We start from the raw sequence: 25,527 nt of genomic DNA on the forward strand, positions 1-25,527 counted from the left end.
CAGATACCTTATCATTTTATTGCTCTTCTCTGCATCGTTTCTAGGATATCAATACCTTTTTGTGTTGTGCTGACCAAAACTGGACGCAGTATTCCAGGTGTAAGTGAGTGAGTGTGTGTGTGTGCCCGCGCATGCATATATACGTATATTACATGTGTATATACAAATATGCATATATTGAATATATGTTCATTGTTTTGAAACAATAGTTCTTGTTGCCAAAAAGCCTGGATTTCCAACTCATCTTTCTTATTGTACTTAAGTTTGGCTATTGGCATTAATTGCATAGTTTAATTTTACACCGAATGTAAATGTTGTTGGTCAATGACAGAAATAAAAATTTACTATTACTTCTTCAGCTGTTCTCCCTGTGTATTTGTATGGTTTTTTGTGGGATGGGGGTAGATTTGAGTGATTTGAGTTTAAAACATGAAGTGTGGGGAATTTAAGAAGAAACCTGTACTGTAATCATTCCACAGGATACATAGTACTACTATATAAAGTTTCCTGGATTATAAGACATATCTTTTCTTAAAATTTAACATTAATGACATGTAACCATACTTCAAATACAATGCATCAAATATGAATACCTGATTAATAATTTGAATGCTTGTGACATTACACACTTATGCAGGTATACACACATAGACTCAAGGGTTAATCCTTCTCACCTGTACAATCTACTCACTAGCACTTCATTAGTGTACCCCATTCCTCCCCAGAACTGGAGACAGCTATCCGGAACTTCTCGACACAGGCGACCACATTTTAACTTGGCCATGGATGCAAGTTTGGTCACTTCATTACCACGTATGTAGAGACCTAAAATAAAAATATAAACTTGCCTGTCAAGTTAACCATATCTACCAAAAAATAATAATGTATCTTTTATTATATTATTGGAAATAAATTTGTATTGCACTTACCTACTGCCTCATAGAGCAATGCACGAAGGAGTTCCACTTCGGTGGCTAGTTCAGCCAAGCGAAAATGTACTACTTGATTGTGAAGTATTGGCTGGCCAAATGCTTTCCTTTGAGAAGTATAATCAATAGTTTCTTTTATCAGGATTTCTAGACTCATCAGTGCTAAAAATGTGATGTAATAAAAGAGGAAAATGAATTTATTTAATTCCTTTCCACTGAAGATTGTCTTGTCTCCCTTCCGCTCCCTCTCTCCCTTCAGATTTTTTTGAATATTTGTGTACCTTTGCCATAGAACATCATCAAGAGTTTCCCATGGATATTACTGTTACTTAAAGGGAATTAAATGAGTAACAGTAGATGCAAGTGAATAAACTGAAACTTTGTTTCATGGATGATATGCAATGTATATGATCATCAACTTCCTTAAAATTCAGTACGTGGTTGCACCATCCTGAACTGCAGTAATTCTTCCTAACAAATTATGCAGGAATTTTGAGTGTTTCATAGCACACTGCTTTGCTCAGCAAAATTTGACATTTTTTCTAACTTGCTACATCAAGACTTGCTACAATATTTCAACTTTTATGTCTAAAGCAATGATAGCTAACCTTTTCTGGTCAGTGTGCCCAAAGCATGTGTGCGCCTGAACTCCCAAAATGCAATGTGTCCCTCCCATGCATGCGCCCTGCCCCAAGCATGTGCGCGTGCCCCCCATGCCCCACACGCATGCGTGGCAGAAACCCAAAACTGGGGTGGCCAGCAGGAGGTGTGTGTACCCCCCCCCCACGCATGCATCATGACCTGCATTTGCCCCACCCCCGCACATGTGCAACAGAGACCCAAAGACCAGCTGGCTCATAGGAGACACGCATGCACATGTGCAGTGGAGCTGAACTGTGCCGACAGCTCGCATGCCATCAGAGAGGACGCTGCATGCCACTAGAGAGGGCGCTGCGTGCCACCTCTGGCACGTGTGCCACAGATTCGCCATCACATCATCATTTAGAGTATCTAAATACATCATTTAGAGTATCTAAATGCATCTTTTAGAGTATCTAGATGCAGACTTAGTTCTTCATCCATTCTCTCACAGATCTGCTTGTTTATTTGGCAACACTACTTTGGTTCAAGACCCATCTGTGATTCAGTTTCAAGAGATACGACTTGATATTCTGCAGAATTGTATGACATGTTTTGCACAATAGCAAGTAGTCCAGATCCTGAGACCAAAGAGCATCTCCAAACTGTGAACTTGTCCCCTCATTGATGACCGATATAAGATTTGGAATTAATTTATTTGATTAATTAAAACCAATCTGTAATTGTTTGGTTTCTACCAGACATCATAACACCTGAAAAGGCTCTGGGAGGTTATCCAAGTGATTCAGCTTCAAACAGTGACTATTATTCTCATGAATATTCCCAAATACAGGATAAAATTTCCAGGAATCTCATAACATGCTTGGCTTTCTGTCTAGAATCAATTTTTGTGACTTTGCTGTTTTTAAAAAGCTGAAACTAGAAGTTTCTCTATTGTTCCAAACGTTTTCCTGTGCACCGCTTGAAGAGTCCAAGCAATGGGTTAATTCAGTCTGCTTGCCCTTTGGACTGAGGAACTTTTTTTCCTTTGACAACACCTCTTTGTGTAGCCACTCCCCCAGAATTTTTCCTCAGTCAGCCCGTTCGGATGCAATTGCTTGAGTTCCAGCTAAATTAATCCTTTTTTTGGCTTGGACTCTCCATTCCTTATTTCTTTTTTCCTAAAATCTCCCCTTATTGTGTTTTGGATTTCCTTTGTTGCTGTGCTTCTTTCCAGCAGTTTCTCCATTCTAGAACGCCAGGAGGTAAGTTGGAAGGTGGAGGGGTGCTCCTCAGCCGCGCCGCGTTGGATGGCTTCGGAGGCCTGCCGCTTGCCTTTTAAAACGGCGCGGCTAGAACGGCGAGGTCTCTGATTCCCTAGGCCCCTCGTTTATTATTTTAGACACAGTTTTTTCGTCTCCCCGGCCTGCTAGGAGACCTCTGCCACAGGGAGGAGCAGGCAATCGTCGTTTTAAAACGCGGTCGCCGCTTTTGTCTCCCTTCACCCCCACGCTGTTGCGGCGGCCTTTAGAATACTTTAGAATAATTTCCACATAGCCGTGTAATATCATCCAGACAGATAAACATCAATGACTTTGGGGAGAGGGGGCGGTCTAGAAATACGAAATAAAGTAAAGTAAAACTTTATTATGGAGGTTGTCATATGTTCTCTGGGGAGGCACTTCTCTGTGATAAGGAGGACCAAACTTTGTGAAATGGATATAGGGAAGAGCTGCCCCAAATTAATCCTGATTGTTTAATGAAGCATTCAAACAACTATTGTAATTATTTTTTTTACTGGTAATTGTATTTTTTTTAAACTTTTTAAATTAAAATTGTATGCTGCTCAATTTGCCAAAACAAATCAAAATAGACAACTTGCTTTATAAAATAATAAATGTTTGGTGTTTTTCATCAGAAAGTGTTATACAACAATAAAAGTTGTATAAAAGTTTTGGTAACATTTAGTGGCAAAAATATCCAAACTTAATGGGAACAAATGCTTTTTGATCGATTTGTACATGGAAGGAATCTGCAGCTATGGAAATGCATACAATATTGTCTTCAACAAAAATTTGGACTCCAAATTCATAATTGAGAGGGTTGCTATATTTTACTGCCAAAATCAACCTTCCGCATTGTTTTGTAAGAAAAACCAATCTTAGTAGCTAGACAGTGTGGCTTATTACTTACATATGGCCACTCCCACCATTCGTTCTTCTTGGAACTGAAACATCTGGTAATTAAATCCCATTCCTTCTTCTCCAATGAGGTATTTTCTGGGAATTCTGACATTTTCAAAGAAGATTTCCGCTGTGTCAGATGATCTCATACCAAGCTTGTCGATTTTCTTAGCAACGTGAACACCTGAAAACGAGTGTTTATAGATCAAGGGAGGTGATTAGTACAAATGAGTAATATAAATTGCATATGTGGGACATTCAATGACAATTTGATTATGTCTTCTTTTTTAACTCATTAAAATTCATCTTTAAAAAATGTTAGTAAATATTAGTGTTAGTAAAATTAATTCTCCCATTTGGGGGGGACGACTATCACTTTTAATAAAAAAAAATGAATACTAAAAGTTGTAAATAGAGATTCTAGTCACAAGCCTGAAAAAAAGATCCTTTTTGATTTTGAGGAAGACGAAAAATAAAGAACCACTGGGACCAAGTGGGCAATATTTATATTTGATAAATAAATAAACATGAATGGTTGCTGTTTTTACTATGGAATATGCCTATTCTTTTCCTGAACAATAAATTTAAAACAATCCCTCAAAAACAATTAGTTTGTTGATTGGCTTGTCAAGAATGTCATTCAATAGTATCCTTTATTTACACGAGGAATAGTATTCTGACTGCCATTTGCTTACAATATACTGTGATGCTTCAGTATCAGGGGTGGGTTTCTGCCAGTTCTAACAAATCTACAGTGCCATTTAGAACCGGTTCCAGCTCCCTCCCCAAGCCCGTCCGCACATCATCAAGATGAAATTGGAACTGAGCATGCCTGGCTGTGGAATTCTGGGAGTTGAAGTCCACAAGTCCTAAAGCTGTCAAGTTTGAACACCCCTGGGTTTTTTTCTCTCTAAAGAGTTAGGGGTGCAAGGGTCTTGTAACTTGACATCTTTAAGACTTGCGTGCTTCAATGCCAGAGTTCCTGAGCCAACATGACTGGAGGAGGAATTCTGGGAGTTGAAGTCCACAAGTCTTAAAGCTGCCAAGTTTGAACACCCCTGGGTTTTTTTTCTAAAGGGTTAGGGGTGCAAGTGTCTTGTAACTTGACAGCTTTAAGACTTGCGTGCTTCAAATGCCAGAGTTTCTAAGCCAACATTTTGGTTGCTAAGCAAGAGCGTTGTTAAGTGAGTTTCACCACATTTTACAAGTTGGCCACGCCCACCCAGTCACAATGCTAGCAAGCCACTCCCACCCGGTCACATGGCCAGCAAGCCACTCCTACCTGGTCACATGGCCACTCCCATAAAGCAGGCCACTCCCATAAAGCAGGCCACACCTACAGAAGAGGTTCTAAAAAAAATTGAAACCCACCACTGTTCAATATGTAATTAGAGACTGTTCATACAGTGCTGTCACTTGAACAAGATTCCAATTCCAAATGGGAGGAAAACATTCCTGAAAGAATCAGGGACTTTTGACTGGATAATCTAAGTAAGTTTCATCTGTGTCAATGAATTTACAAATTTGAAGAAAAAAAGAAAGGAGGAGAAATACAGCACAGATAAATGCTGTATTCTGAAAAGTCAAAAACTTGGCAAAATAATTTAGAGCAAAACAGCTCTAAACCAGAGGTGTCAAACTGGCAGCTCATGGGCCAGATGTGTCACAGACAGGCCACGCGCAACCCAGCTCCACGAAGGAGAAAAATGTCGTGAAACATCACATGATGGCAACATGACGCCGTGAATTTGACATCCATGCTCTAAATCACCTTAGCCTTCCTTCTCTAAATAGACAAGAGATTGCTGTATCAAGGATAAGTAACTGTGGGCAGAGTACATTTTATCCAGGAGAATCGCGTCATGTGATGATGTTACTAGTTTGGTAATAAAACATCTACAAGACAACAAGCAAGTTCATAAGAGAGCATAAATTTCATTTCAACCCTGAGCTACAAATATTCTCCTTTCTTAGAGTCATGCCACTTCCTCCAATGTATTTTATTGTCTCCTAAGCAGTTTAAGACTAGCTTGTTCATTCTTGCACAAAGTCCAAGTCTCAGATATTTGGTAATTTTGTCTTACTAGTAGTTTTTGGATGGACAAGGCTATAATTTCCTGGATCTCCCCACAGGCCCTTCTTAAAAGTTGAAAATATTTTGGTCATTTTCTAGGCCTCTACTTGTGGGCAGCCTGAAGCCCTGGGGTCATAACGTCATTCTATGAGTCACAATTTTATTTTATTTTCTTTCCAAAAAAAGGGGTGTTGAAAAAGGTCATTGCTGAAAACCAGATCATTGTGATAAGTGTATAAAATCTGATCACTTTGCATATGATCATCACTTAACAGGAACATAAGCTATTTCATATTGAGAACATTTGAATAAATCATTGGCAGCTTGTGAAGATTATTTACTTTTTTTAGTTTAAACAAATGCAGGTGAGAATCCCTGAATAATGCATATCAAGTATCTTTGGATAAACTTCCTGGGGAAAAAACCAATTATCTGGATCCAGACATGGGCCCAAACATCATTGGTACTTCATGGATGCTTCCTGGTGGGACAGAATGGAGGTCGTGTATCTCTCAATGGTGTTTAATACCAGTGACGTGCAGTCAGGTGAGGCATGTGAGGCACAGCCTCACCGCTCTCATCATGAAAAGAAAAAAAATGTAAAAGGAAAAACCTGAGCTAGTTGCTGCCTCACCATGGATGACTCTGCTTAACTGTTAAAAAAAGCCTCTTAAAAAGCGCCCTCTACTATGAGGCAGGAGAACTGCATGCCTCATCTAGTCTGACTTTAGGCATTTTATGATCACTCGAGCAGACTTAAGCAAGGGTTAAAGCCTAAAACTTCCTGACGTAGGTGAGGCACACAGTTCTCCTGCCTCATAGTAGAGGGCGCTTTTTTAGAGGCTTTTTTTTAACAGTTAAGCAGAGTCATCCACGGAAGCCAGGCAAAGAGCCATGCTGTAGCATACACACTTTCCCCCAGCCTCTTCCTTTTGGAAGGCTCGGATCAGCTCCCCTCCGGCTTCTCTGCCTCTCCTCTCATCCCAGCCTGCCAGCAGGAGGTGAGTGGGTAGGCTTTATTGCGTTCCAGGAATTTCCCACCCTGACAGCAGGCTGCATTTGCAATGGTGGAGATGTTTGGGGAAGGCAGCAGGGGAATGGGGTGGATGGCAGAGGAGCTGCTTTCAAGCCACTGGAAAAGATACCCAATCCAACTTTTGTGTGTGTATGTTTATTTGAGAGTGAGTGAGAGAGGGAAGGGGTAGGAGAGATAGTCCAATCCAATTTGTGTGTGTATGTGTGTGTTTGAGAGAGGGGGAGGAAGGGAGAGAGGGAGAAAGGAGGGGAAGGGAGAAGAAAAAGAAAATGAAAAAAGAAAATTTATTTTGCAAAGGAGAAAAACAAATGCTGTCATTTTAAATTGGAACTGAGCATGCCTGGCTGTGGAATTCTGGGAGTTGAAGTCCACAAGTCTAAAAATATTTGAAACCCACCACTGTGTCAGTGTCTCACCAGCCATAAACCTCACCGCACGTCACTGTTTAATACTATTGATTATGATAGCTTTGACAGGGTAGAGTATTTATATATTTATAATATTTTACTTGTATGTTTTATATAGTTGATCCTTTTAATATTGTAAACCAGCCAGAATTATCCTGTGGTAAGATAAGAAAATAAAATAAAATAATAATAGCAAAGTGAAGTGAAACAAAACAAAACAAAACAAATAATAAAATAAAATAAAAAAATAGTCTTTTGGGCCAGCTTAGGGAAGCATAGTTCTGTGCTGCTTCACCTTCTTTAGAGGTTGATCTCAATTAGTGTTGATAGAAAATGAGAGGTCCAACTCATGGCCACTAGGAGAGCCTTTTTTCCACATCATATTGTGTGCCAGTAACATCCTTTCCCTTATAGCAGTGCTTCTCAATTATTTTCTGTCATGCCCCCCCTAGGAAGAAGAAAACATTTCGCGCCCCCCGCGCGACTGTAAATAGTATCATTTGTCTATAAAATTGTTATAAGTACACCTCTGCATAACACTGTATCCTTATTAAACACCTCTTATTTTATACAATAAACATTTATCCATAAGTAATTCATCGCAATTCTGTGAGAAAATGATGAGAAAGGCAGTAAATATCTTATTTTTAAATTGGTAACAAGGGCCCTACAGAATGAAATTCAAGGTTTATCTAGAGCGGTGATTCTCAAAGTATGGTTTACCGTACTCTTTCAGGGGGATGGCGGAGTATTTTATAAATAAATATTTTTAACATTTCTCGGTTTTAATTTCTAACATACTACACATCAGTGATAAAACCCACACACATCAAAGCTTTTTGGTGTCCTCAATCACTTTTTAAAAATCAAAGAGACCCCCAGGCTAAAACCTTTGACAACCGATCTAGTCCTATAATATGTAGAGACCCCAGTGGAAAAGCTGCCTCGTATTTCTGTTTCCCAGAAGCAAAGCCTTCCTCTGAGCGAGAGGCAACCACCCAGGCATGGCCCTCCTGGAAGAGAGGATGTGCCTTCGGCCAGAGGAAAAGCGAGGGTCGGGCCAGGCAGAAGCCAAACTGGGCACAGAGGCTGAGCAGGCAGGAGCCACGCTGCCTCTACCTCTTCTTGCAGGCTCGTCCCCGAAGCGCCAGGGTTGCTCCAGCGGCGCGGTCTCGGCCGGTCCCTGAAGCCTTCGGAACGCTTAAAACAACCCTCCGAGCAAACCGGAGAAGGCGGAGCGGCAGCTCCTCCCTCAGCCAGGAGCCAGCGGGGGCTGGTTGGACAGGCAACCTTGGCGGGAAACTCCAGTCCGCCGCCTTCGCTGCCTTCGCCGCCACCGTTGCACCCAGATGGAAAGGGAGCCTTCGCGCCCCCCTTTATGGAGCCTCGCGCCCCCCCTGGGGGGCGCGCCCCACTATTTGAGAACCACTGCCTTATAGGGAGGCTCTCTACTTGATGATTCATGCTCTGGTCCTCTCCAGTAGTTTAGACTATTGCAATGTGCTCTACATGGGGCTACTCTTGAAAGTATCCAGAAATTTCACTGGTACACAATCCTACTATTTTTGGGGGCACCCAAAGAATAGTGCCTGTAATATCTTAGTTGCATAAGTTGCATTGGGTACTAGTTTGCTTCTGGGTCCAATTCAAGATGTTAGCTATGATCTTTAAAGCCCTACATGGCTCAGGGCCATTTACCTATGAAACTGTCTTCATGTTGCTACATCAGCCCATCCCACCCATCAAGCATGGCAGTTGCGTTATGGATTCTGTCAACCAAAGAATTCCAACTGGCAAGGTCCAGGAGGAAAACCTTCTCTGCCATTGTTCCTGGAATGTGGAACATTTTCTGCCTGAGGTGAGGTGGGAACCCAGTCTCTTGGCCTTCTATTAATGTTTATAGTTCTATGGCCTTGCTCAGGGTCTGCAGAGGGACACAACCATGGGGCTGATTAGTGCCCTGAAATCTCTCTTTCCACCTCTTAATGATTTTGTTAAACATTCATTGCCTCTTTTACATTTTATGTATTGTTTTTATGTTTTTAATATTTTATTGTACACTGTCAAGAGTTATTCTATGAGAGAGATGGATGGCTCTTCTTAAAGATGATAAATAATAGGTTTAAGTGGTATTTCCTAGATTATATACACCAGTGAACCAGGGGTAGATTCCAATCAGCTGAAAAACCAGTTTGCTTCATGTGCGCTTCACGCATGCATGCGCAGTTTAGCAAACATTAAACTTTCACATTGCAAACAATGAAAAGAGCAAGTAAAACAGCTGAGGGGCAGCAATTCAATCTGCCACCACTGAGCTTCGGAAGCAGAAATAAAATTCAGTATAACCTAGGGGGTGGGCAGGCGAGCCTACTTTCACAGAAGCAGACAACCAGTTTGATCTCGGCTTGCAGTCAGACCTAACGGTTCGGCCGAACCGGTCCAAACTGGTAGAAACCCAACACTGCAGCGGACCCCAAACTTTCGGGGATCAGGTTTTTGGAGAAAGGTTTTTCTGCATACCAGAGCTGCCTGCATACCATGGATGGGACTTTGCTTGTTTGCACAGACCAGTTGCTGGCATGCCGCGGACTGGTGCCAGTCCATGACCAGGGTTTGGGGACCCCTGATATACACTATTAGGGGAATATTAGCAACATGGGCAGTATTTGCTCTACCTATTTTTTTTAAATTAGTACAAACAGTTTTATCAAATCTTAATCACTAATAAATTAAGAAGCCCACAAACTTGGTTTCACCAACTCTTCATTGGCAATTGTCCCATTCTGCACTGGAATGACATATACTAATGGTATATATCAGAATTACCGGCTTTACTAAGACCAAAGGGGACTGCTCCATGACCCAGTATTACAGCACTTATTTTTTTAATTGTCAATAAAAGTGGTGTGGTCATTATGTTGGAAAAAGGGCAGTTTATTTGAAAAACGTTTTAGTCTTATTTCTTTCTTTAGAATTACTCATCAGTAACCTTAGAAACATTTTAAATAATATAATCCTTTGATTGTTTTTAAGTAACTTCATTAATCCTAAAGTTTCATTTATATTTTTAACTATAAACAGACTGCAATTAAGATTGAGTGGTACCTAGCATTAGTTCTTTTTTAGATAGAAACATTCTCAATTGTGCTTTTGTTCTTCTTATATTAGTTGAACTCCCACTTGTTAGAAACAACTACCCTAATATTGAACTTAATAACACATTCAAGATTCCGAGGACTAGTTTTCGTGAAATCTCCCAAAGTGGGTTTATCAACTTCCAAGCAGCTATAAAACTTTCCCATTTAAATGGGAGTATAGTATCGTTAACCTTTCTTCCTTCACTAGGTTTGGTGCCCAGATATAGTGAGAAAACTGACTTCATAATTTCTTCATTATTAATGGTGTTTCTGAGTGATATTCATTTGGGTACTTAGCAGGGATGAAATCCTCCTAGTTCAGCCTGGTTCAGCCAAACCGGTAGGGACAATTGTCCCAGGTTCTGCGAACCAGTAGTAAAAAGAAAGCTCCCAACGATCACGTGGTTCAGCTGTGACCCGCACAATTGTTGGATCCTCTTCATTTCACTTTTTAAAGCATTTTTATTACCTATTCAGCAGTAGTAAAAAAATGCTTTAAAAAGTGGGGTGAAATGGTTCCGACGATCGCGCAGATCAGCTGTGAGCCGCGCAATCATTGAAAACATTTTTTTCACTTTTTAAAGCATTTTTTCCTGCTGGTTTGGGTGAATAGACGGAGAAAAATGTTTTAAAAAGTGGGGGGGAAAGCTTCCAACAATCGTGCAGCTCACAGCTAAGCAGTGTGATCGCCGGAAGCTTTTCCCCTCACTTTTAAAAGCATTTTTTCCTACCTATTCGGTCGAACCAGTAGAAAAAAAAATGTTTTAAAAAGTGAAAAAAAGTTGGCCACGCCCACCCAGTCACATGGCCTCCCACCAAGCTAAGCCCACAGGACAAAAAAAAATAGATTTCACCACTAGTATTTAGTGTGGAAAAAACTTGACAATTATCCTTGAGACATAGGCTTTGCTGAAGGATATCCAACATGTTCACAAAGGGAAGTCCAATTAATCTACATGAATATTTTTAGGGTATTAATAAACATGTAATAAGGGTGAACCAGTAGACATTATCTACTAAGGTTTTTTTTAAAAGTTTGATAACTCACTCTATCAATATTTCTCAGTGAGTTTAAGAACCATGGAATAAAAGGATAGGTTTTCTTGTGTGTAAGCATCAAGATAAATTATATAAAACAATACGGAGGAATAAATGGATATTTCTCACAATGGAGCATATAATTACTGGGATCTCCCAGCTTCTGTTCTAGGAATGATGCCTTTTAAAATATTAAAATATGATTTGTAAAATGTTTATAAAAGAATTGAATGAGAATACTGTGTTTCCCTGAAAATATGACATGTCCTGATACTAAGCCCAATTGGGCTTTTTAGCACATGGGTTAAAATACCCTCTCCCCAAATCTATGTTTGTTTTGTTTGTTTGTTTTATTGGATTTATATGCCGCCCTTCTCCCAAAGGACTCAGGGCGGCATACAGCATTAAAAAACACATATTACAAAACTTAAAAGAAAATTAGAAACAATTCAAGAAACAAACCGAATTAACAAAACACTAACATTTTAAAAATTGGATAAAATTAACAGGCTTGGCCGGCTTGTGGAAAACTTTTTAGGGAGCGTGGGAAGGACCGGAGTTCGGGGATTATGTGAAGCTCCAGGGGCAGCTCATTCCAGAGGGAAGGCGCTCCCACAGAGAAGGCTCTCCCCCTGGGGGTCGCTAGCCGACACTCTCTGGCCAACGGCACCCTGAGGAGGCCAACACTGTGGGATCGCACTGGACGGTGGGAGGCTACTGGTGGCAGTAGGTGGTCTTGCAGGTATCCTGGGTCTAAGCCATGGAGTGCTTTAAAGGTCATAATTAGTACCTTGAATCGCACCCGGAAAACAACCGGCAACCAGTGCAGGTCACCTAAAAGGGGTGTATCATGGGAGCACCTAGGTATCCCCATGACAACCCGCGCGGCCGCATTCTGGACCAGCTGAAGCCTCCAGGTGCTCTTCAAGGGCAGCCCCATGTAGAGAGCATTGCAGTAGTCCAGGCGAGAAAGGATGAGGGCATGAGTGACTGTGCATAGAGCATCCTGATCCAGGAAGGGGTGCAACTGACGTACCAGGCAAACCTGGTAAAAGGCCACCCTGGTCATGGCCGTCAGGTGTTCTTCTAAACTAAGCCATGTCTCCAGGAGGACTCCCAGATTGCGGGTCCTCTCTGAGGGAGCTAAAATTTCTCCCCTTATCATCAAAGATGGAACAAGATGCACACATCGGGATGACAGAAACCACAGCCATTCAGTCTTGGAGGGATTGAGCTTGAGCCTGTTCCTCCCCATCCAGATCCAGACAGCCTCCAGGCATCGGGACATCACATCGAGGGCATCGTTTGGGTGGTTTGGGGTAGAGATGAAAAGTTGGGTATCATCAGCATATTGATGATATCGTACCCCAAAACCACCTATGATCTCGCCCAGCGGTTTCATATATATGTTGAACAGGAGGGGTGAGAGAACCGACCCCTGAGGCACCCCACAAGTGATGCGCCTCGGGGTCGATCCCTGCCCTCCTGTCAACACAAACTGCGACCGATCTGACAGGTAGGGGGAGAACCACCGTAAAACGGTGCCCCCCACTCCCAACCCCCCAAGTCATCTCAGTAGGATACCATGGTCGATGGTATCGAAAGCCGCCGAGAGGTCTAATAGGACCAGGACAGAGGAGCAGCCCCTGTCCCGGGCCCACCAGGGATCATCGACCAACGTGACCAATGCCGTCTCCGTGCTGTACCTGGGCCTGAAACCCGACTGAAACGGATCCAGGTAGACAGCTTCATCCAGGTACTGGGGAAGCTGACATTCTACCACACTATCGACAACCTTTGCTACAAAGCGAAGGTTGGAGACCGGACGATAGTTGGCTAAAGAAGCTGGGTCCAGGGAAGGCTTCTTAAGGAGGGGCCTCACCACTGCCTCCTTCAAGGTGGTGGGAAAGAACCCCTCTCTCAATGAAGCGTTGGTAATCGCCTGGAGCCAGCCTCGTGTCACCTCCCGGGAAGCCGAAACTAACCAAGAGGGACACGGGTCCAGCACACAAGTGGCAGCACTGAGTCTCCTATAATCCTGTCCATGCCCTCGGGGGTCACAGGGTCAAACTCACCCCAGATTGTCTCCACAAGATTCATCTCTGTCGACTTACCCGAATCTACCCAGTCAGAGTCCAAGCCTGTCCGGATCTGAGCGATTTTATCCTGCAGATACTAAACAAATTCTTCAGCCCTACCCTGCAAGGGGTCTTTCCCAGTTCCTTGGTTAAGTAAGGAACAGGTCACCCTAAACATGGCGGCTGGGCAGTTATCTGCGGATGCGATAAGAGCGGAAAAATTTTGCCATTTTGTCCCTTTTATCACCACTAAGTAGGATTTAATATGAATTCTTACTAGTGTTTGATCAGATTTGGACTGGCTGGCCCTCCAACCACTCTCTAGGCTTTTTTTCTGGCGTTTCATCTCCCGAAGCTCCTCGGTAAACCAGGGAGCCACCCAGGATCGACACCGGGTCAGAGGCCGCAAAGGCACAACGCGATCCAAGGCCCCAGTGGCCGCCCTATCCCAGGCTTCCACTAGGGCTTCGGTCGAGTTGTGAGCAAGGGATTCCCAAGTTCCACCAGGAACCTTTCAGGGTCCATCAGGTGCCTGAGGCGGAACCATCTAGTTAGTTCTGCCTCCCTGCGGCGAGGGGTAGCAGTATGGAAGTCAAGCCTGATGAGGAAATGATCACACCTGGGCAAGGGTTGAATAGAAATATCCCCTAAATCTAGATAATTCATCCACTGCCCAGAGACAAAAATCAGGTCAAGCGTGTGTCATCTATTATGGGTGGGGTCTTGAATTAACTGAGTTAGGTACATAGCCTTCATGGAAGCCATGAACTCCTGAGCTGACTCGGATGTCTCGCCAATGGAAGGCGGATTGAAATCCCCCAGGACCATGAGCCTGGGGAAATCAACCGTCAATCCAACTAACACATCCAGCAGCTCCGGCAGGGCCGATGAAACGTAGCAGGGAGACAGGTACGTAACAAAAAGGCCCACCTGAACTCCAAGGCCCCATTTCACAAAAAGGGACTCACACCCGCCTATCTGAGGCATAGTGACCTCCTGAGGTCTGAGACTTTCCCTAATAACCACCATCACCCCCCGCCCCTGCCCTGGGCTCTCAGCTGGTGAAATGCCCGGAAGCCTGATGGGCATAGTTTACTAAGGGGAACACCCCCCTCATGGCTCAACCAGGTCTCCGTAATGCATGCCAGGTCTGCTCTACCCTCTTGTATGAGGTCATAAATGAGGGGAGCCTTATGTACCACAGACCTGGCGTTAAGCGACACCAGGGTCCTGTAATCCCGAGCACCTGGGGGTGCGAGAAGGGTGATGAGGGTCAGAACGCGTGATCGCTCTTAAACAGTGAACCCGCGTCCCCCGAACATAATTTGGCCCTTGGCCCCCACCATATCTGCCTCTCCTACAAAAGTAATGCGTGCATGATGAGAGACAGCAGGGTTTTTGGAATTTCACCAAATCTGAAGGGTAGGGACAATGCAGGGTGAGTGGAGGGCGTGGGTCAAGAGAAAGGAAAGTGTTGTGGTTTTTTTTTTGCATGGGTTTAAATGTGTCACGTTTTGCACCAGGTCTCCTTCATCCCCATATTGGATGGTTGCAACAACTTGGGAGTGGAGTTCAGGTGAGCACAGCCCCTTGGTCACCTTCCACTTCCTCCAGGTGGGAGAAGTGTGGGAGGAAACTTGCCCCCAAAGGTTGGCAGGGCTCCAGAGAAGCGACACTTCCCAGCACATTACATGTCACCCGGTGGTCATGCAGAAGAAATCCAGCAAAGGAAACCTAACAGCCCTGCCACCCACCCCACCTCCCTCTATCTCTCTCGCCCTGTCCACGTGGCCCCTAAACTTCTCGGGACCTCACCTGGCAAAGCCCACACCAAGTGGGTTTGGTGCCTCCTTTTGGCAGCTGGGCTGCCTTTCTACCTTTTTGTTAAGCATACCCAAACAGCCAAACGGATATGCTCAGTGGTGGCTGCCAAAGTTGCTCTCCCTTTCCTTTCCTCCCGAAAGTGCTGCTCCCACGGAGGGAGAAAGGGAGGAAAGGAGGAAGGAGGAGGATGCACAAGTGGGGAAGCTTGGAGATTAAACAAGGAGGGGAGTTATAGCCCTCCCTCTCTCCTTCCCTCTTTTTCTTCAGCAGTCTCTCCCCCACCCCCATCCCAAGTATTCCCCCCCCCCCCGCCTAATCTCAGCCCTATCCAGCTGGCATGGCTCTGCTTTTTGCAAAGAAAAGAAAAGGAGGAAAAAGCCAAGGCCAAGAAATGTGCCTTGCAGGATGTCGAATATTTCATTAAGCTGCACCCCCTCCCCACTTTCCCTTCCCTTCCTCTTCTGCCCTTCTCTCTCTCTCTTTCTCTCTCTCTCTCTATTTTTTTTTGATGAGCCCCACTGAGTCCAAGCTGTCACAGTCAGCCAGCCAACCTCGCTCACTCACTCACTTGGCGGCCCCAGTTTTCAGAAACTGAAGCAGAGTCTTGTACCCAACCCATTCCCTGTGCCCTCCCCCCCCATATGGCCATGGCCATATTTGGGGGGGGTGTCAAAAGAAATAAGACCCTGCCCTATTTTGGGGGAGTGAAGTTGGTGAAAACACTAAATTGTTCAGAGTGATGTAAAAACCATAATAAATTGAAAAGAACTGAATAACAATCTCTGCAGATTAACAGTCATTCTATATGAGCAAGTATGAAACAGTGATGGGACTCAATTTTTTTTACTACCGGTTCTGTGGGTGTGGCTTAGTGGGTGTGGCTTGATGGGCATGACAGGGGAAGGACACTGTAAAGCCTCCATTTTCTCCTGATCAGCTGGGATTCGTGAGGCAGAGAATAGATGGGGGTGGTGCCAGTCAGAAGTAGTATTTTCAGGTTCTCCAAACTACTGAACCTGCTGAATATCACCTATGGAATGAACTGATACACACATTGGTACCAAGGAACCTAACTATTCATGTAAACTGATGGGATCAGCAGTAATTTGATGCATAAAGCCAGCTGCCAATAATGAAAAATAGTTAAATGAAGATGTAAAACCAATGTCCAACCACACTGAAAGGGGGAAGAAAAAAACAACAGCATGTTAGGAATAATAATAAAATTATAATGAAAACAGAGATTACAATTTCAAAATGCCCTAATATCAATCAATCATATGACATCTGGAATATTGCAAGCGATACCCTTAATCAATTTTTGGTTGAATATTTCCATTGATATTTTTACAAGTAGTATTTTATAATCAGCAGCACCTTCTAATTTATCTGTTCCTACAGCAGGCTACAACTAATGAGAGTGCAAAATGCATGAAACAGGAGTAGTAATCTATGAAATACTTCTGTTCCTCCTAATTTCTCCTTCTTTCTTGACTCTGTTCTTAATTACTTATATCTCAATTAACAAAGAAATAGCAATGCAATAATTTTGTAGCACACAAAAACCTAATTATGCCATAAGTTTGAGTAAATAACTATCAATTATATCAAGTTGTTGCTTTTTCAATTTTAAGTACTTATTTTCTTGATTGTTTCAACTTTTAAGATAGCAAAAAACAAAAACAAAAAATCCCCCCAAACCGTGAAACTCCAATTAAAAATTCTGTTTCTAATTTGGAAAGCCTGACAGCTATTTGAAGATTTTGTGTAGTCTAAGAAAAGCAGAGTCACAATATACATTTTTCAAATTCTAACAGCCAACACTATTTTGCTTTAAAAAGATTGTCATCATTTAGAAGATGTATTTCTCAGGATGATTTATGAAGTTAAAAAGAACTTCCACTCCTCTAATTTATAAGTTATATGTTTTGATATTACTTTTTTTTATCTGAGATCATTTTATCCTAACTTTGTTACCTGGCAACTTCATTGGCAGACATAGAAGAGATTTATTTTTGTGGGGTGGTCCATCATTTGTGTTTGCCAAAAGGCACATCCAGTCTGCCTGAAATCCAGAAGTGATCCACATTTTGCTACCATTTATCACATAGTCGTCACCTTTTCTTACAGCTTTGGTCTTGATGCCTATGCAGATAAGGGGGAAAAATGGTATGCAATGTTAACTACATGAAGTGATGATGGTGCTAAATGAGCAGTCCTTATGAATGGTCCTTGAAGTTCCAGCTGTCATAGTGCCCCAATGGTCCTGTGATTCAGACTGGAGTACTTGGCAATTGATTCCCATTTATGAAATTGCAGTATTCTATGGTCATGTGATTGCAATCCCTTCCGAATTCCCACATGCATTTGGCAACTGGCTGGCACTTGACAGCTAGCACTTGGAAATGGTTCACATTTACCACAGTTACAGGTAAATGTGGGCCATTTCCACAAGCAAAGTCAAAGTGGAAGCTAGGCGGGAAGATCATAGGTTGCTCTAAAGATTTCCCCCCTCACCACCAGTCTCCCTATACTTGTGCTCCCTCTGCATCACCCATTCTGCACCCTTTCTGTTCTCACATCCTGCAGTACCATCCACCCCCGAGCATTCTTGCATTTGTCTGCAGCTTCTGACTTGCCTGCCAAGCCCTCTCCTGGTTTCCCATGTTGCACACAGCCTCTCCCAGGCTTCTCAGGGCTTCCCTCATGAGGCTGCATCACACACATTCTGCAGCAGGCCCATGACCCCTGCTGCTTTCCAGTTAGTAATAACAATGGCAGTCAGCAGAATTAGCCTGCAATACTGCATTTTAACCACTGCGCCACCATGGCTTACCCATCTTAGTTGACAACAACCTGAAGTGCTAGGATTGTTGTCACTAAGCAATGAAATCATATGATGGCATGCTTTATGCCATCTATAACACTCACAAATTCAATTGCTGTCTTAACACAAGTACTACCAATGTATTTTATAGATGTATTTTATAGATGTATTTTATATACATTGGAAAAGATGGATTTAACCTTTAAAATGAATCTCAATCTTTCTCTCCCTGTCCCCACTCTCTCTCTCTCTCTCTCTCTCCCTCTCTCTCTCTCTCTCTCTCTCTCTCTCTCTCTCTCTCTCTCTCTCTCTCAGTTTTTTTATTAGATTTATCTTATGAACATAGAAATATTTGAAATTTCCTGACACCAATTCAGGGCAATTAGTCAATTCAATTTAGTGGTTCTTTTGCCTACTCCAACTTCCTTTGAACCCTTTAATGCTTTATTTCTCCCCATTGCCCTATTTTTATTCACTAAATATTGTGCTTACTGCAGACAATAATCAACATTATATTTTCACTGCTTCACAAAGCATTCAGACATTAGTTCTGAAGTTCCACAAATATTTAAGGGAATTGTGGTCCATAAAGAAAGATGGGAAAGTATTATGTTGTTTGATTTTAATCATTGTTAAGGTAGAAATGATAAACCCTATAGATTACTAAAATGAGGGATGTATAAGAAGGGAAAATAAAAGTGGCCTTATTGTAATTTTCCTAGTTCTTTAAGCTAGTGGGGAGAGAATATCTGTAGCTCAGGATTGAACTATGAAGTCCTTGGTGTTCTCTGAGTTTGGTTGTTTGCTCACAGATGTTTTGTTATAAGACTAGATACAACTTCACTGAATCGTCCATAGGTTGTCTAATAACAAAACATATGTAACCTCAGAAAGCACCAAGCACTCCATAGGAGGAAAATTGATACTAGCACACAAATTCAATCAAATTGTAATGACAACAAGGCATCTTTCCCTACTTGCTGTTGATCAGTTCAGATCTAAGAACATTTTCTTTAACAGTCTGAACCAGTGTTTTTATTTCACTTCCAGCTACTTCACAGTTGTGATGGACTTACAGAGCACCAAGGACCTCTGATTTCAATCCTGAGCTACAAATATTCTCCTCTATTAGTATGGTTATTATTGCAAATCTAAACAAAAGTGTGGGAAAGTAGAAGGGACAGCACCTCTGTATTCCTGAATTATTTAGAAGAATAGCAAAGTATACATGGGGCAGGATATTAATGGAGGTTGGCATGATTGGGTGTGGTTTATAGGTATGAGTTTTTAACTGAGGCCTGGACATCTCCCTCCCTCCCCTTTTAATTTAATGTATTATGGTTTTCTAAGGGACATGGTGGCTCAGTGGCTAAGACACTGAGCTTATCAATCAGAAAGCAGTTGGCAGTTCAGTGGTTCAAATCCCTAGCGCCACGTAATGGAGTGAGTTCCCGTTACTTGTCCCAACTTCTGCCAACCTAGCAGTTTGAAAGCATGTAAAAAATGCAAATAGAAAAATAAGAATCACCTTTGGTGGGAAGATAAGCGTTCCATGCGCCTTTGGCATTTATTCATGCCAGTCACATGACCATGGAGACATTTTCAGACAGCGCTGACTCTTCGGCTTTAAAATGGAGATGACCACTGCCCCCTTGAATCAGGAACGACTAGCACATATGTGGGAGGGGAACTTTAACTTAACCTATTATGGTTTTATTCTTGCTCACTACTTAAGAGTTCTTAATGTGTATGCTATATAAGTAGCCACATAAATTTGTAAAATAAATAGTCAATAATCAGTTGTAAATGGGTTACAAACTTTATATTGAGTTATACTTACTTGCAACATCTGAACCTGCCCCAGATTCACTTACTCCTAGGCAAGCCACAACATCTCCAGCTATTGTTGGAGCAAGAAATTCTTTCTTCAACTCATCTGTACCAAATCTGCAATGATGACAAAGTCAAACATTTTTTCCATGGCCCTTTTGTATGATTTCTGAGACCAAGATCCACTACAGGAGCTTTTCACAACTTTTTTAAAGAGGAAATTTACGTATAACTTTTAAAATAAAGAATGGGAAGCAGAGCATGAGATAAAATAACTTATAAAACTGTCTTTCCAGCAGAACTTGAGCAAAATAATTCATGGAAAAAACAACTTTGTATCATTTGGCAGCAAAAGCTAGCAAGGCAAATGATCAAATATAACAGTTTCTAAGAAAGAAGAAGTCCCCCAATCATCAGATGCTTAGGTTGTGACCTATTTTTTTATTACTGTTGTTTGTACAAGCAAACCAAAGACACCACAAACAAACAAAATACATGTTTTTGGTCCAAAAACTCTTGGAGAAGACTGATTGGAGAAAGTCTATGGAGATTCTCAGTCATCCAGGTTATGGCTGTCTCAAAGATGCCCCCCCCCCACTGCCCCCCCCCCCCCAAGTCTGAAGAAGCTTCTTGGATGAGAAGCAAAACATCTTCAAAGAAAAACCGGAAAGTCCAGTTGCCTCTTGAAAAAGCTCCTTTGGAACAGGTTGGAGAAAGTTTACTTAAATTTTACCTATACAGAATGTTCATAATTGAACCCCAGTTTTCCTCTTTCAATGCATAGTAGATAGAATATAGATCTTATCTGCATGAAGTTGGGGAGATACTTCACTTGGTTCTCTTTTTGCTCTGGCCTTGACTTAAATGACATTTTTCCATCCTAAATATAACACATTTCTCTCAAGAAAAAGAAGACTGGCCATGGAATTTTTTTTCTAGAAACTGAGCATTGACCTATCCTTCAGCATGGAACCCCCAAATATCCTAGCATTGCATCTCCCAGTAATAGTATCATTTGAAAAATTTCTGTACTGAATGCTGACTGCTCCTCCCTCTCTCTCTCTCTCTCTCTCTCTCTCTCTCTCTCTCTCTCTCTCTCTCTCTCTCTCTGTGTGTGTGTGTGTGTGCGGGCGCGCACCTGAATTTTGGGTGGCTCTTCTTTTTTCAAATGTTCAGAGTTTTTTTTCTGGGTTACTTTTTGTTTTTGTTTTTTTGAGTTTCCACCACCACTACCCATGCTATTTAACCTTAAAAATTAATTCTAAATTACATTGTTCTTTAATTTTTATTAAAAAAAAACTAGTTAAGACAGGATGGACAAGCAGCATTGATTTGCGAAATGAACAGGTAGACTACATTATACAGGTAGCCTTTGACTTATTACTATTTGTTCAGCGACCATTCAAAGTTGTAATGGTGTTAAACAAAGGGACTTACAAGCTTTGCCTGAGGTTATGACTGTTGTAGCCCTCCCTGCAGTCATGTGATCAAAATTCAGGCAGTTGGCAGCTCAAATGTACTTATAACCACAGCAATACTGCAATTCCCACATATCTCCACCCACCCACTCTTCCCAGCTATGACCTTTTAGCCTCCTGGGCTCTGCTTCTCCAGAGAGTCTTCCTGTCCTGTTGCTCTCACTGCTGACAAGGCTTGGCTGCTGGTCTGAGGCTGGTTTCATGAAAAGGAAGGAAGGAAGGAAGGAAGGAAGGAAGGAAGGAAGGAAGGAAGGAAGGAAGGAAGGAAGGAGTCCCTGAGCTGCAGTAAAGCACACTTGTAGGCTAGGCTGGGACTGGCTTTGTGTCGCAAAAAAGAAAATAAACAAGAGAAAATAAACCACTGAGAACATACCAAAGCTCCCTTTGCAAAGATCTCCTGGGAGGGAGGGGAAGATGGGGGGGGGGAGCAGGAGGCAATGCCTATTGAGGTTGGGGATGATGACAGATTAATCCTAGATTGGGCTGCAGTGGGTCCTCGGCAATGATCAGCAAAATTTACTTAATGACAGCAACAGGAATTGCTGGGGTTGCATTGCTAAGCAATAAATGATAACTCACTTTATGACCACATAGCTTAGCAACCAAAATCCAGTCCTAACTGTGGTCATAAGTTAAAAACTATCTGTATAGGGCCTGAGCAAACAGTATGATAACTCCACTTAATACTATGTTGTAAATAAGCAATTTCAACTTAGATAGACCTCGAGGGCAAATTTCTGTATTTGATTCTATAACTAAAATAGTGTACATTTGTTTGTGTGTACAACTTTGAGTTGCAAAATGTGTGTATGCTTAATGACCCAGTTTGCATCAAACAGCTATTGGAATTGAACTGAAATCAAGGGGTAGGGGAAATCAGGGGTAGGGGGCATTAGCTTTTTATTGTTTGTATATTAGATTTGTATCCATATAAGCTGCTAGAGTCACTGAGAGGGTATCTCCCGGGGTATATCTATTATATTAGAAAGTTATAGCTTTAGTCTGGTAAGATTCTGTCTATTAAGTGTAAGCAAATATAAAGATCTAGACTCATTTGGATCTCAATGTGGTGTCTTTGGGCTTGGTCCTGACGGAATTTTAAGAAGCAGGTTAGGAAGAGTATTGATGCACTTGAACTATGGTGTTGGAGAAGATGTCTTGAGAACATCATGGACAGCCAAGAAAACAAACAAATGAATCATAGAACAAATGAATCCTGAGTTCCCATTCTAGGCACAAATTACTAGGCATCGACTTGATGGCACATAATAAATCAACCAAATCTCTGTAGCTCACAGATTGACATGATTAGAATATTAAAGGCTACTATGTCCACACTTTTGTTTTTTTAAAAAAATCTAATTATGAACAAAATACAGGCACCTTCAGCTATTATTTATATATTTAAAAATTATTTATTTATATAGTTACCCAATTCAAACATGAGTGTAAACTGTGTTCAAAATCATAAAACAAAAATAGAGAAGAAAAATCAGTATGATTACTGAATAGAAAATAGTCTGGTTCACATATAAGCCTCATCAGAGTATAGTTACTTTAGCTAGGGGGCTATGTTGCAGGAGTTGGCAAATTGAACATTTTTATCATACTCAGGGGCAGGGGCTGCTACAGAGCACTGACAGTTGCTATGGAGAATGAAATCCCTGCGACAGTATACACTATAGTGGACCTTATTGGGATAAAAAGTAGAATAGAATAGAATAGAATAGAATAGAATTCTTTATTGGTCAAGTGTGTTTGGACACACAAGGAATTTGTCTTTGTTGCTTGAGCTCTCAGTGTACATAAAGTGACAAGATACATTCATAACGAATCATAAGGTACAACACTTAATGATAGTCCTAGGGTACAAATAAGCAATCAGGAAACAATCAATATTAATATAAATCGTAAGGATGTAAGCAACCAAGTTACAGTTCTGCAGTCATAAGTGGGAGGAGATGGGTGATAGGAAAGATGAGAAGACTAATATTAATAGTAATACAGCCTTGGTGAATGGTTTGACAGTGGTGATGGAATTATTTGGTTAGCAGAGTGATGGTGTTTGGGGGAAAAACTGTTCTTGTTTCTAGTTGTCTTGGTGTGCAGTGCTCTATAGTGTTATTTTGAAGGTAGGAATTGAAACAATTTATGTCCAGGATGTGAGGGGTCTGTAACTATTTTCACGGCCTCTTTTTGACTCTTGTAGTGTGCAGGTCCTCAATGGAAGGCAGGTTGGCAGTAATTTTTTTTTTTTTTTTTGCAGTTCTGAATATCTTCTGAAGTCAATGTCTGTCTTGTTGGGTTGCAGAACCAAACCAGACAGTTATAGAGGTGCAGATGACAGACTCAATAATTCCTCTGTAGAACTGTATCAGCAGCTCCTTGGGCAGTTTGAGCTTCTTGAGTTAAACACAGAAAGAACATTCTTTATTGTGCTTTTTTAATTACTTTTTTGATGTTAGGTGTCCATTTTAGGTCTTGAGATGTGATAGAACCTATAAATTTGAAGGTCTCTACTGTTGATACTGTGTTGTCTAGTATTGTAAGAGGTGGTAGTATGGTAGGGTTTCTCCTAAAGTCTACCACCATTTTTATGGTTTTGAGTGTGTTCAGTTCCAGATTGTTCCGGTCGCACCACAAGACTCATTGTTCAACCTCCCGTCTGTATGCGATTTCATCGTTATCTCAAATGACACCAATCACTGTTGTATCATTTGCAAACTTCAGTAGTTTACCAAATGGATCATTTGAGATGCAATCATTGGTATATAGAGAGAAGAGAAGTGGAGAGAGCACAAAGCATGGGGTTTGTGTGTGTCCTGTGCTAATTCTATGGGCATCTGATGTGATTTTACCTAGCTTCACCTGCTGCTTCCTGTCTGTTAGGAAGCTTGTGATCCATGACTTACAAGTGTGTTCAGGTACCGCTAGCTGATTTAGTTTAGTTAGAAGAATGTCCCGTATGATGATATTGAATGCTGAACTAAAGTCTACAAAGAGGACTCTTACATAGGTCTTTGGAGATTCAAGATTTGTAGGATGTAGTCCAGAGCCATATTAACAGCAACATGAATAACAGAATAAGAGTTGGAAGGGACATTTTAGATCATCTAGTCCAGCGATGGTGAACTCTTTTTGGCTCACGTGCCATAAGTGGGGGGAGCGCAGGGAGGTTGTGCGCATGCGTGCCGCACCCATAATGCAATGCACAACCCCCCAGTGTGCATGTGCACATGACATATGCCCTCCCCCCATTTTTTGCATGGTTTTTTCGCCCTCCCCAGGCTCCAGAGGCTTTATAGGAGCCTGGGGAGGGTGAAAACAGCCTCCCCCGCCCCCTTCCCAGAGGCCTTCCAGAGGCTTCAGGGACCTTCGGGAGCTTCCCTGAAGGCTCCAGAGTCGTTTTTAGTCCTCTGGAGCCTTCAGAGAAGCCTCCTGAAGTCCTTGAAGCCTCCAGAGGGCTTAAACTGACCCTACAAGCAAACCAGAAGTGACAAATGGCTCTGCGTGCCACCTGTGGCACGCGTGCCAAAGGTTCACCATCCCGGATCTAGTCCAACCCCCTGCGCAAGCAAGAGACTCTAAACCATTTATGATAGATGGCAGTCTAGTCTCTTCTTGTAAGCTTCCAGTGATGAAACTCCCACAACCTTTGAAGGCAAGCTGTTCCATTGGTTGATTGTTCTCACTGTCAGTAAATTTCTGCTTAATTCTAGGTTGAATCTCTCCTTGTTCAGTTTCCATCCATTATTCCTTGTCAGGCCTTCGGGTGCTTTGGAAAATAGCTTGACCCCCTCCTCTTTGGGGCAGCCCCTCAAATATTGGAAGACTGCTATCATGTCTCCCCTGGTCCTTCTCTTCACCAGACTAGCCATGCCCAGTTCCTGTAATTGTAATGATTTTCCATAACCGTAATGACTTTTCTTTCTAGTTTCCACACTGCCTTTGTTTATGGGAATCTGGCAGGAAAGGTCCCAATGGTGATCACATGACTGTGGCTATGATGTAATTACGAGTCAGGCACCCAAACACCTGGATCTGTATCACATGACTGTGGGGACATGACTGCAACATCTGTAAGCAATACAGACTGGTTGTAAGTTC

General features: G+C 42.1%; 1 protein-coding gene across 2 annotated transcripts in view; it reads right to left on the reverse strand.

Moving 5' to 3' along the window:
- LOC309401721 (putative acyl-CoA dehydrogenase 6) overlaps nt 1-25,527 on the reverse strand; it is a 66,052-nt gene that overhangs the window by 5,492 nt on the left and 35,033 nt on the right. For both annotated transcript variants that reach the window (XR_014176790.1, XM_081970896.1), the window contains exons 4-8: nt 19,953-20,059; nt 17,263-17,430; nt 3,702-3,875; nt 930-1,091; nt 675-825 (exon numbers count right to left, since the gene is read on the reverse strand). Coding sequence is in view for 1 of the 2 variants with exons in the window: in XM_081970896.1 (XP_081827022.1) it covers nt 675-825; nt 930-1,091; nt 3,702-3,875; nt 17,263-17,430; nt 19,953-20,059 (762 nt within the window). In the remaining variant the exon portion in view is untranslated. The remainder of the gene's footprint in view (nt 1-674; nt 826-929; nt 1,092-3,701; nt 3,876-17,262; nt 17,431-19,952; nt 20,060-25,527) is intronic.

Source organism: Natrix helvetica (assembly GCF_964273705.1).
Source record: "Natrix helvetica genome assembly, chromosome: Z".
NCBI classification, from domain to species: Eukaryota; Metazoa; Chordata; class Lepidosauria; order Squamata; family Natricidae; genus Natrix; species Natrix helvetica.